Below are 12,134 nucleotides of genomic sequence, written 5' to 3'. Positions count from 1 at the left end.
TTATCTACTATTTCCCTTTGCCCCAGTGATGCTTCTTGCCTTGAATTTTATTTTTGCCTGTTATTACATGTCTGCTTTGCCTTGGCGGGTGTTGGGTGGGGTGTACATATTTGTCTTTTTCTATTTCCTTGTTTTAACTTTGTCCTGTCCTCCTTTTTAAAAATTTTAATGGCGTTTAGTTGATCTACATTGTGGTGCTGTTTTTTGCTGTACAGCAAAGTGAGTCAGTTATACATACATCTGCTCTTTTTTTGATTCCTTTTGTCCTGTCCTTCTTTTAAATGTGTCTCTTGTAGACATTATATTGCTAGATCTTATTTTTAAATTAAATCTGAAAATTCTATCTTTTCTTGGTAAATTAAACTAATAAATTATTTTTATGTTGAATATTTTATTTCATCCTAGTTTAAATTTTCTTTCATTTTTTCTTGCTTATTTCCTTACATTAATCAGTTTTTTTCCTATGGGTTTGAAAAGTACACATTTTATATTTGTTCTTCCATTGGTTATCTTTAACTTGTTAAGACTCTTACTTGTATTTATCTTTTCCAACTTACTGAACTTATCAACACCTATCTGTGCCTTCACCCTTAATGGTACAGATACTTTTTAAAAAATATCCATTTATTTATTTGGCTGTGCTGGTTCTTAGTTGTGGCATGCAGGGTCTTTGGTCTTTATTGTGCCATGCAGATTCTTAGTTGTGGCAGATGGGATCTAGTTCCCTGACCAGGGATCAAACCCTGGTCCCCTGCATTGGGAGCACAGAATCTTAGCCACTGGATCACCAGGGAAGTCCTAGGACAAATACCTTAATATACACTCTTACCTACCTCTGGATATTGCACTCTCCCCCTACTTTGTTATATCTGGTGTGTGTGTGTGTGTGTGTGTATAATGCTTATGTATATGTGTATATACTATGTTTTTTAGACACCAACAAGCTTTACAAAATTATTTTCTCATTTCTACTATCTTATATTTTATAACATTTCCTAAAATTTTCATCCAATAGATTACTTCCTTCAAGAATACTTTAAAAGGGGTCTTAATGACAATCTGATGAGACCTTGAAGGTCTGGGAATATATTTGTTATATCCTCATGTATAAGCTGGAGAAGGCAATGGCACCCCACTCCAGTACTCTTGCCTGGAAAATCCCATGGACGGGGGAGCCTGGTGGGCTGCCATCTATGGGGTCGCACAGAGTCGGACACAACTGAAGCAATTTAGCAGTAGCAGCAGCATGTGTAAGCTATAGCTTAGTTGAATATAACTTAGCTTCAAAGTTTCTGTTTTTAACATTTTAAAAATATTTATTATTTTCCTGTCCTTACTGTTGCTCCTAAGAAGTCTGACATCATTCTGATTCATTTTCTTTGTGGGTAAGCTGCTTTGCTTAGAATTTTCTCTTTGCTTTGGAGTTCTTAAATTTCATTAAAATATCAATAAGTATTCAATTTTCCTATATCAGCCTGATTTATCCTCCCTATATACCCTTGCAATATCAATCTTCCTTTGAAGGTTCTCACTTTTTTAAAAAAATATATCATCTTCCCTACAATAATTTTTTTCTCTCCTGTTAGGACTCCTATTATATAAATGCTGTTTTTTTCTATGTCTAAATTCATTTTTTAAATTTATTTTTATTTATTTATTTGGCTGCATAGGATCTTGGTTGCAGCACACAGGCTTAGCTGCAATGTAGCATGTGGGATCTTAGTTCCCTGACCGGGGATTGAACCCTCATTCCCCTCATTGGAAGGCAGATTCTTAACCATTGGACCACCAGGGAAGTTTCTCTAGCCTCATATTTACTAATTTTTGTATTCTTTTAAATCTCTTATTCCTTCTCAATGTCTTCTAGAAAAGGTTTTTGACTGATCTTGGGTTATGTCCATTTTGCTGTTTATATCATCTCGTGAGTTTATTTCAATTATGCATTGAATAGTCAGTAATCCTACTTGGTTCTTCATAAATGTTTGTTTCTGCTTCATTATCAATATCCTCTTGGGAACATTTCTTTGGCTTATTGTTGTTGTTCAGTTGCTAAGTTGTGTCCAACTCTTTGCGACCCCATGACCTGCAGCATGCCAGGCTTCCCTGTCCATTACCATCTCCCTGAGTTTGCTCAAACTCATGTCCATTGAGTCGGTGATGGCATCCAACCATCTCATCCTCTGTCGCCCACTTCTCCTCTTGCCCTCAATCTTTCCCAGCATCAGGGTCTTTACCAATGAGTCAGCTCTTCACATCAGGTGGCCAAAGTATTAGAGCTTCAGCTTCAGCATCAGAACTTCCAATGAGTATTCAGGGCTAACTTCCTTTGGGGTTAACTGGTTTGATCTTGCTAATCAGGGGTCTCTCAAGAGTCTTCTCCAGCACCACAATTCAAAAGCATCAATTCTTCAAAACTCAACCTTCTTTATGGTCTTTGACTTGTATTCTAGTAATTCTTTCATCTAGAGTAGGTTATTTAATTTATTTTCTTCTCAATTGTCTAGTTATTTTTCCCTATGAGGTCATTTTCTTTCATGAGTATCCATTATCTCAGTGGGTAATGGAAGGAGAATGAGGTGGGAAGTGTCAAAACCTAGGCTTTAGCTGGTATACCACTCCTGGTGAGTGAGACAGTCCAACTTTGAATATCCTTATGTGTATTGCTCTCATCAGAGGGCTTTGCCCCTTGGTGAACTTCTCTATACCCAAGGCTTTGTTCTTTTCTAAGGATGTATTTGTCTAGCCCTCTGGATAAAGAGAAAGCCTATGAGGAAAGGTAGGAGGAAACCCTTAGATGCTTGTCTCTTGAATCAGAAGTTACTGTTATTTTTTTCAATCCAACTCTCCAGTAGTGTTCCCCTGTGAACCTACTTTCTGGTATTGTAGGAGAGCTGATGGGAAAGGTAGTGATCTACTCTGGGCAGTGGTGGATAGAAAAGAGTCCAACTCAAGATTTCTCCCCAAATCTACTCTCCATGTTGGAAGCCTGGCCCTCCTCTGTCCAGGGCTTCTATTTCCCTTCTTTATCAAATCGTTAAGTATCTCTTGACCCTCGAGGGAAATCTGCTGGTTTCGTTTTCTTTTTTTTTTTTTACCCATTCGTTTCTTATTTCTGAGGTATATTTAGGCTTAGGGTGGCACGGGAGGTATACTGTGCCACTTTGTCATTACAGCAGGGATCATTTTGTAACAGCCCACCTTAAAGCTTGAAGCCTACCTTGAACCTTTGTGTTTCCAGCAATGTAGAGCAGAAGATATTCTTTCTTGAGTGGTAGTAGTCTGGAAATGAAGATGTTTAGCCTGAAGAACTACAGGCAGAAATAAAAGTATAGGATAGGCAAAGCAATGTATATACATGAAAGACAGCAAAATAGGCATTTTACTGAAATGTTGAAATTTACTTTCAACATACTTGTATTTAATTTTCCAGTCACCTGGGAATCTTCTTAAACCTGGAAACAAGACAAAAAAAATCTTATTACAAGTTGCTCTTGAACACATTTGTGGGAATACCGATGATTCATAGGGAAATTGAGGGCCTCCAGAACTCACAAAGTTAAACTAGTAAAATTAATATGTAAGCCATATATATAAAAGTCACCTTAACAAGGCAGAATGTCTCCCAGGATAAAATCAGGAAGAGCAGGACTTGGCAGTAGTTTATATTAGACAGTATTCTTACATCTAAAGTTAGAACATTGCCTGAATATTGACAATGGTTGTTATTCCTAGGCATGGACTTTTCGGTGTTTTCCAGATTTTTTATGATGAACATTCATTACCTTTGTAATTGGAAAAAATTATTTTATGGAATTTTCATAGGGAAATCATCATATAAATATACAAACATCTACAAGGATATTTGATGCAGCATTGTTTGCAGTGTTGAAAAAGATCCAAATTTCTATCAGTGGAAGAACCGTTCAATAAATTATGATAGATCTATATAATAAATATTATGTAAACAATAAAAATGATGCTGTAAGTCTATATTAATGTAGAAAAATTTCAAAGATTTACTGTTAAGTGAAACACAAAGTAGGTTAAAAGATGTGTCCGATATGAGTCCATTTTTGCAACCAAAACTAAGTGCATGGAAATTTTTTGAAAAATATATGCAAGAAGTTACTTTGTCAGTCTTAACACATAAGTTGAACAAAGTGAAAAATCAGCAACTCTTCTTTGATTCTTCAGAGAAGTGAGGTCACAGGGCAAACCACTGCCCCCAAATTGGAGAGACGGATGATAGAGAATTACAGCTTAGCTAAATCAGAAGCTCATGAGCAGAAGCTTCTGCAGGAACCAATGCCTGGTAGAAAACCTAAAACTATAATTGATGAATGGTTGGAGGCTCAGTATAAACAAGTCTGAGAGCTAAAAAATCCAGGGGACCTAATCAAAGGGACCTCCAGAAACTCTACTAGGTCCTCACAGTGAAGATTGGAGAAAAATCCCATTTACTCCAGGGGACTGGGGAAGGTAACCATTCTGAAGTAGAGCAGAGCATTCTGTTCTTAACAAATCTACCTTCAAGAGAAACTATTTACCAAAGTCTAACATGCTGGAGTTTTATTAGGGCCTAACCTGCTTGAAGGAAATACCCAACTCCAGTCAGCTCTAGCCATCCTGTCCCATCTAAGGTGAGGTACGGGTCAGGGGTACTGGCAAGCATTGGTAAAGTCCACAGTCCAGAGGTATAGGTTCTCCAAAAGATGAGACCCAATCACAGAGCTGTAAAATGTTTCCCCTTCTCCCATACTTCACTACCGTACCACTAGACGCCTATTTGCCAGAATTCCTTTCACCTAATATATATGTCTGGATTTTAATTTAAAACTTACAAAGCACACTAAAAGAAAAGTACAGTTTGAAGAAGCTGAACAAGCATCAGAACCAGAGTAAGGTACAGTAGTGATGTTGTAATTAAGATAATTACAATCATAATTAACTATGATTAATATGCTAAGGACATTGATGAAAAAGTAGATAGCACACAGGAATACTGGATAACATGGATTTTCTTTAAAGAAGACTTTTCAAGAGAAATCTTAAAATATTTTGAACTAAATTAAAATGAAAATAGAAACTTATCAAATATTTTGAGCTGCAGCAAAACAGAATGCTTAGAGAGAAATTTATAGCATTGGGTGCACATGTTAGGAAAGAAGCTTCCACCTTAGGAAACTAAAAAATGAGGAGCAAAGAAAATCCAAAATAATCAGAAGAAAAGAAATAATAAAAGTTAGAGCAGAAATTAGGAGAGAAAATCAGCAGACTTAATTGGGTACCTTGGTCAATTATGTGTTTATGTTTTTAAGTACAAAGCCAAATGTGTAGACATATTAACACCATATTCAGGATCATGGTTTCTCTGGCACATGAAGGAAAAAAAGGTCATTGGTTAGGGGTACAATGGAGAAATTCATTTTTATGTGTGTTTGTATTATATTTTTAAGTTTTGCTTTTTGGGTTTTTCCTTTCTTTTGTAAAGAGCATATTTTATTTCTGCATATGCAGATATTTAATATTGCTATGTTTCTGGCAATCTGAAATATCGATAATAAATACTGAAAAAACTTCAATAGCCCTCTAGATAAAGTCTGGGGAGCCTAATATGGATTACAAACACCTTCATGGTTTCTCTGACCCTACTTACCTCTCTAATCTTACCACTTTCAGTTTGTACACAACAGTCTCACCAGGCTGACCAATTTTCCTCAAAAGACCTCATTCCTTTTCTCCAGCACAGCCAGTCCTCCTCCCCTTATCACCCATCTTTTTCTTGATATTAAATCTTTGCTTAATTGTCCGTATCTTTAGGACAACGTCTCTGGCATTTTATCTTTGTCTGGGTTGAATACTTCTTTGTACTTCCAAAACATTTAGCACTTTCACCATCACTTACCACTTAATCATCCAGTATTGGAACTATTGATTTACTTCTCTATAGCTCCCATTAGAATATAAACCCCCAAAGTATAGAAACTTATGTCTCACTTATTCTCACATCCCTGGCCTCTGCTTAGTACTTAGCAATAATAGGCCCTCAATAAATATTTTTATAGAAATTATTTAGTTAATTAATGATAGTCTGGTTTATTTAACGTTCTTGAGGCAAGCTATAATTTTATTTTTAATGTGAACCCTGTTTTCTAATCAGTATTTAGTTGGAATCATAAAATCTTACCATCCCATAGTGTGGTTAGAAATTATTTCCTGGAAACAAATAAACAAAGAAACCCAAAACAGAAATCATTACCCGGAATAATATTCTCTTCAGTCATTCATATAACAAAGTTTGGGTTAAACTAGGTCTCACTTTTGTTTTTAGGATTAGCTCATAGTAAGTGCTCATCAGACTGTATAAACCATTCTTAGGCAAATGTGATAAAATTCTTAAAGTTGCATTCAAATTTGGGACTCTAATAGGTATTACTGTAATGTAGGGTACATACGCACTGGTACCGCTTGCATTTAAATGAATCAAATAAAAATGCCATTGTTACTTATATTGTCTTCTTAGCTTACTCTTTTGCTTCATTTTCCCTAGAGTCTGTGTGCTGCTAACTAAAGACTGTAATTTTCGAATGGCTCCTAACCCCATTTGTTAAAAAAAAAAAATTATACCTTAATAGAATAATACAACTTTCCTTTTCAAAAAGAAGTTTATATAGCAAAATGTTAGCAGCAGTATTATCCCTGAATGGTAGACGTATCTTCTTTGTTATACTTTCTTATGCTTTATATATTTTTGAAATTTTTAAATGAAAATATTTCAAATTATATATTGTTGAAACTGTTCCTTTGGGAATTCCCTGGAGGTCCAGTGGTTAGGACTCGGCACTTTCACTGCTAGGGGCCTGGGTTCAATTCCTGGTGGGGGAACTGAGATCCCACAAGCCATGCAGCATGGCCAATAAATAAATAAATGAAAACTTCTTTTTTTTTTTTTTAATTTTAAATTTTATTTTATTTTTAAACTTTACAATATTGTATTAGTTTTGCCAAATATCGAAATGAATCCGCCACAGGTATACCCGCGTTCCCCATCCTGAACCCTCCACCCTCCTCCCTCCCCTCCCCTCCCTCTGGGTCGTCCCAGTGCACCAGCCCTAAGCATCCAGTACTGTGCATCGAACCTGGACTGGCGACTCGTTTCATACATGATATTATACATGTGAAAACTTCTTAAAATAAAAAAAACATTGTTCTTTTGATAGTTGTTATCTTTTGTAATTCGTCAGTATCTTATCATCCTCTACTTTGACTGTTACCTCTTTGGAGACAGAAACATGTATGTATTCATTCATTCAACATTGAACTTTTTTGAATATTTCTAATGGGTCAAAATGTCAGACCTCTTGGGATACAAAGAGACAGACGCATAAACAGATTATTATAATACCTGTGGTAAACACAATGATAGAGTAATAAGCTTAGGATATTATGGCATTTGGGGAAATGGCACATAATGGCAATAGGGAAGATCAGGAAAAGCTTTCCTCAGGGGGAAAAAATATAAACTAATTAAGTCAGTAATGTTTTTGAGCTGTAAGTAACAGAATCCCTGACTAAGGATGGTTGAAATGAAAGAGTTATTCATTGCTCACCTAACAAAAAGGCCAGAGGCAGGTGTACTCAGGGCTGTTCTAGTAACTTAATGTCCTCAAAGATAGGGTTTTACTTATCTTCCTCCTCTATAATTCTTGGTGTGTTGTCTTTTTGGTCCCATGGTTATCACCTCAGGGTTGCCAAAGATGACACTAGCTCTAAGCATCACATAACACATCAAGGCGGGAAGAGAAATTTTAATCCCAGTCACCCCTATTGGAAACAGGAAGAAAGGGTACTGGGGGAATAGGGAGGCTTCTGTTTGTATATATTTTTAATTTAAAAAATTTATGAGATAAAGTAAAAGAGGCAATATGTTATTGGTCCTGAATTTTTTCACATATTGTTCCTTCTGCCTGGCATCCATGGTCTCTTTAAACTGTCTCACATATTGTATCTCAGTGCCTCATTTATAGTACCTGGCACATGCTGCTGCTTCTGCTGCTAAGTCGCGTCAGTCGTGTCCCACTCTGTGCGACCCCACAGACGGCAGCCCACCAGGTTCCCCCGTCCCTGGGATTCTCCAGGCAAGAACACTGGAGTGGGTTGCCATTTCCTTCTCCAGTGCATGAAAGTGAAAAGTGAAAGTGAAGTCGCTCAGTCGTGCCCGACTCCTAGAGACCCCATGGACTGCAGCCCACCAGGCTCCTCCGTCCATGGGATTTTCCAGGCAAGAGTACTGGAGTGGGGTGCCATTGTCTTCTCCCAGTACCTGGCACATAGTAAGTAGTAAATATTTTTGAAAGGAAAGCAGGCAGAGCAAAAACAGAAGCAGTTGAACACAATAGGCAGCTAACCTCCCTAAAATATATTGTCTAAAATCAGGGAAGGTAAGTAATAAGGTAATTAAAATACATGGTAGGTGCAAGGATAGTGTTAATTACAAGATACTAGTGAGACTATGCTCAAAATACTTCAAGCTAGGCTTCAGCAGGGCGTGAACCCAGAACTTCCAGATGTACAAGCTGAGATTAGAAAAAGCAGAGGAACCAGAGATCAAATTACTAACATTCGTTGGATCATAGAGAAAGCAAAAGAATTCCAGAAAAACATCTGCTTCTGCTTCATTGACTACATGAAAGTCTTTGACTGTGTGGATCACAACAAACTGGAAAATTTCCAAAGAGATGGGAATAACAGACCACCTTATTTGTCTCCTCAGAAACCTATATGTGGGTCAAGAAATAACAAACCCAGACATGGAGCAATGGGCTGGTTCAAAATAGGGAAAAGAGTATGACAAGGCTGTATATTGTCACCTTGCTTATTTAACTTACATACAGAATTATGCAGAGTAGATCATGTGAAATGCTGGGGTGGATGACTCACAGACTGGAATCAAGATTGCCAGGAGAAGTTATCAACAACCTCAGATACATAGATGATACCCCTCTACTGGCAGAAAGTGAAGAAAAACTAAAGAGCTTCTTGATGTGGGTGAAAGAGGAGAGTGAAAAAGATGATTTGAAATTCAACATTCAAAAAACTAAGATCACGGCATCTGATTCTGTCCCTTCATGGTAAATAGAAGGAGAAAAAGTGGAAACAGTGACAGATTTTATTTACTTGGGCCCCAAAATCACTGTGGATGGTGACTGCAGACATGAAGTTAAAAGACACTTGCTCCATGGAAGGAAAACTATGACAAATCTAGGTGCAGTGTATTAAAAAAGCAGACGCATCACTGCCAACAAAGATGTGTATAGTCAAAGCTATTATTTTTCCAGTAATCATATATAGATGTGAGAGTTGGACCATAAAGAAGGCTGAGCACCGAAGAACTGATGCTTTCAAATTGTAGTGCTGGAGAAGACTCTTGAGGGTCCCTTGGACTTCAAGGAAATCAAACCAGTCAATCTTAAAGGAGATCAACCCTGAATATTCATTGGAAGGACTGATGCTGAAGTTGAAGCTCCAATACTTTGACTACCTGATGCAAAGAGCCAACTCATTGGAAAAGACCCTGATTCTGGGAAAGATTGAAGGCAAAAGGCAGAGGAGGCAGCAGAGGATGAGATGGTTAGAGAGCATCACCAACTCAATGGACATGAATTTGGGCAAACTCCAGGAGATAGGAGGACAGAGGAGACTGGTGTGCTACAGTCTGTGAGGTTGCAAAGAGTCAGACACAACTTAGTGACTGAACAGCAGCAACAAGATTACATAATATTTTTGCTATTATTTTACTTTATTATAGTAAAATTTTAAGTGTCTTATTTCATGGTATCTAGCATCTAAACAAATTTATGAGTTAATGCTGTTTCTTCTTACCCCAGGACTTGGATTTCACCAGAATAAATGAGACTGCTGCCACAAATTCTTTCAGGTTACAAAGTTCAGTTTTCTAAATTCTTAGTTTAGAATATTAAATAATTCTCTTTCCTGAAAGAGCTAATGCAGACTCTAAAACTCTTTAGTTCCACGGGATGATTTCCAATGATAGGTTAAAATCTGGTTTAACAGAATTTGGAAACATGGAACCACATGACCACCTTACCTATTGTTTCCAAGTGTCTTCAGTGTATCCTGGGATATAAGCCCTGAATTTACTTCAGATTGGGCCTAGATATGACAATTGAATTTAAGGTCATGTTGCTGAAGCATGAAGTGAGCAAAGCATTTTACAGTGGTCTTTCTGGTATTTTCAATAATAAATCCCTAAGTGGAATTCAAAAATGGACCTTTCTAGTGTTAGATTAAGTTTTGCCATATTATAACTGTTTTTTGCCTGTTTGTTTATATTATTCCAATAGGCCCATGAAAAGAACCACCAAAAGACTAAGGCTGAATTTATGGGTACTTTTTTATAACTGGTGTGAGTTTGACGTCACACCAAGAACCTACTTTTGGTAACTCCCTGGTGCTGTAAGTCAAGTTAAGGAAACAAAAGGTATGTGACCAAAGGCCCAATTATCAGAGTTCTCCCAGTCCTTAACTTACCTTGATTGAATACATGTAAGAGATCTTATGAAGGCTGACTGAACATCTAACTGAAGCAGCATAGGAATATCTGGGTACCCACCCAGCTGGGCCCAGAATGGATGCATTGATGTCTTCTCTGTTATTGGGTAACTCGAAGTGGATAGATCTGCATTCCAGATGGCTTGCAGTTGGTCGTCTTTTCTAGAGAATCAGAGAGCACTCCTTAAGCGTCAAACTCTCCTGAGCTCCAAAGTCATTCAAGATGTAATTCCTACTATCCTTCCTTCTCTTCACCACCACCCTGTCCTATAGAGCTCCCCCTGGCACTGAGGAACTTTACTTATGATCACTTCAACTAAGAGATGGATTATAATAGTAGAATTTGCAGAAATAGCTTTTTTTTTTCCTTGAAAGTTGCCTTTCCATGACTTTATCTACTAATACATTTTAAACAACTTTCTTAGCTTCATGGAGTATACATTCCATATTCAGGCTATTGCCCTACCTCCACAACAATCTTTTTCTTTCCCAAAGTTTCTACCTTTTTTTTTTAAAGAAAATGTTTCTAAGTTTCTTTATCGTGTATATTGAAATAATTTGTTTCTTACTAACGAAGAATCAACTTCATTTTTAAAAGGAACTCAAAACTAGATGTTAAATTTTTAAGTAGAAATAAGCCTTTTGCAGACTAGCTAAGAAGATTAATACTTGCACCACCATTATCCATTGCACCGTATCATAATTGTGGAGAAGGGGAATCTCTTGGGCAGAAAAAAAAAGTATTAGGTTCCATTTATTATCCAAAGAAAGTTTAACGTAACTCTTTCCTACCACACACCTAAATTTATTGAGAATGTTATACTTCCTGTTGTCTTCTTTCAGTAGCTTTGGGCATGGCTGTTGAACAGATTTGGTAGAGGCAGGTTTTTGCTTTTGTTCAATGACCAAAGGGATAGGTTGATCGAGATTCAATTTATATGTCTCTTGAAGCTAAAATAAATAAGTCAGAAAAAGGAAATCATGAAAAGAAAGGGCTGAAGTCTTTAGGATGATCTTCTGATCTGGCCCTAGCTAAACTATGACATATTTCCTCTTCCAAATTCTCTTTCTCCATGCCTTTTCTCCCTTCCTCCAACCACTCCTCAATCTGTACTCACCTCCAACACACAGTTTCAGAGTTAGCGGCTATTAATATATAAAGACCCTGGTCCTGCTTTAAGTTCTAGTTTTAGTTCTCTCATTTCCTAGCTTTGTGACTTTGGGTTAGTTGCCAATTTTATCAGCACTTCTTTCTTCTCATTTCTAAAACAAGAATAATAATACAAGGTTGTTGTGAGAGTTGTATAATATGTTTGGAAAACTTCACAAATTGTGAAGAAGCACTGTGCAAATGTAATGATAGCTAACATTAACTGTCAGATCTTTCTATATGTTAACTTGCCTGCAGTGTGGGAGACCTGAGTTTGATCCCTGGGTCAGGAAGATCCCCTGGAGAAGGAAGTGACAACCCACTCCAGTATTCTTACCTGGAAAATCCCATGGACGGAGGAGCCTGTGGGGCTACAGTCCATAGGGTCGAAAAGAGTCGGACACGACTGAGC

The 12,134-nt window shown here is 37.2% G+C and overlaps 1 protein-coding gene across 1 annotated transcript in view; it reads right to left on the bottom strand.

Annotated features, from left to right (window-relative positions):
- Positions 1–7,092: 7,092 nt before the first annotated feature.
- FAM186A (family with sequence similarity 186 member A) overlaps positions 7,093–12,134 on the bottom strand; it is a 77,119-nt gene continuing 72,077 nt past the window's right edge. The window contains exons 6-7 of the mRNA XM_070789128.1: positions 11,372–11,523; positions 7,093–10,734 (exon numbers count right to left, since the gene is read on the bottom strand). Of these exons, the coding sequence (XP_070645229.1) occupies positions 10,548–10,734; positions 11,372–11,523 (339 nt within the window). The 3' untranslated portion in view covers positions 7,093–10,547. The remainder of the gene's footprint in view (positions 10,735–11,371; positions 11,524–12,134) is intronic.

The sequence above is a fragment of the Bos indicus genome, chromosome 5 (assembly GCF_029378745.1).
Source record: "Bos indicus isolate NIAB-ARS_2022 breed Sahiwal x Tharparkar chromosome 5, NIAB-ARS_B.indTharparkar_mat_pri_1.0, whole genome shotgun sequence".
Lineage (NCBI taxonomy): Eukaryota > Metazoa > Chordata > Mammalia > Artiodactyla > Bovidae > Bos > Bos indicus.
The sequence above is the reverse complement of the archived record's forward strand: the minus strand, read 5'-3'. Positions and strand labels throughout refer to the sequence as shown.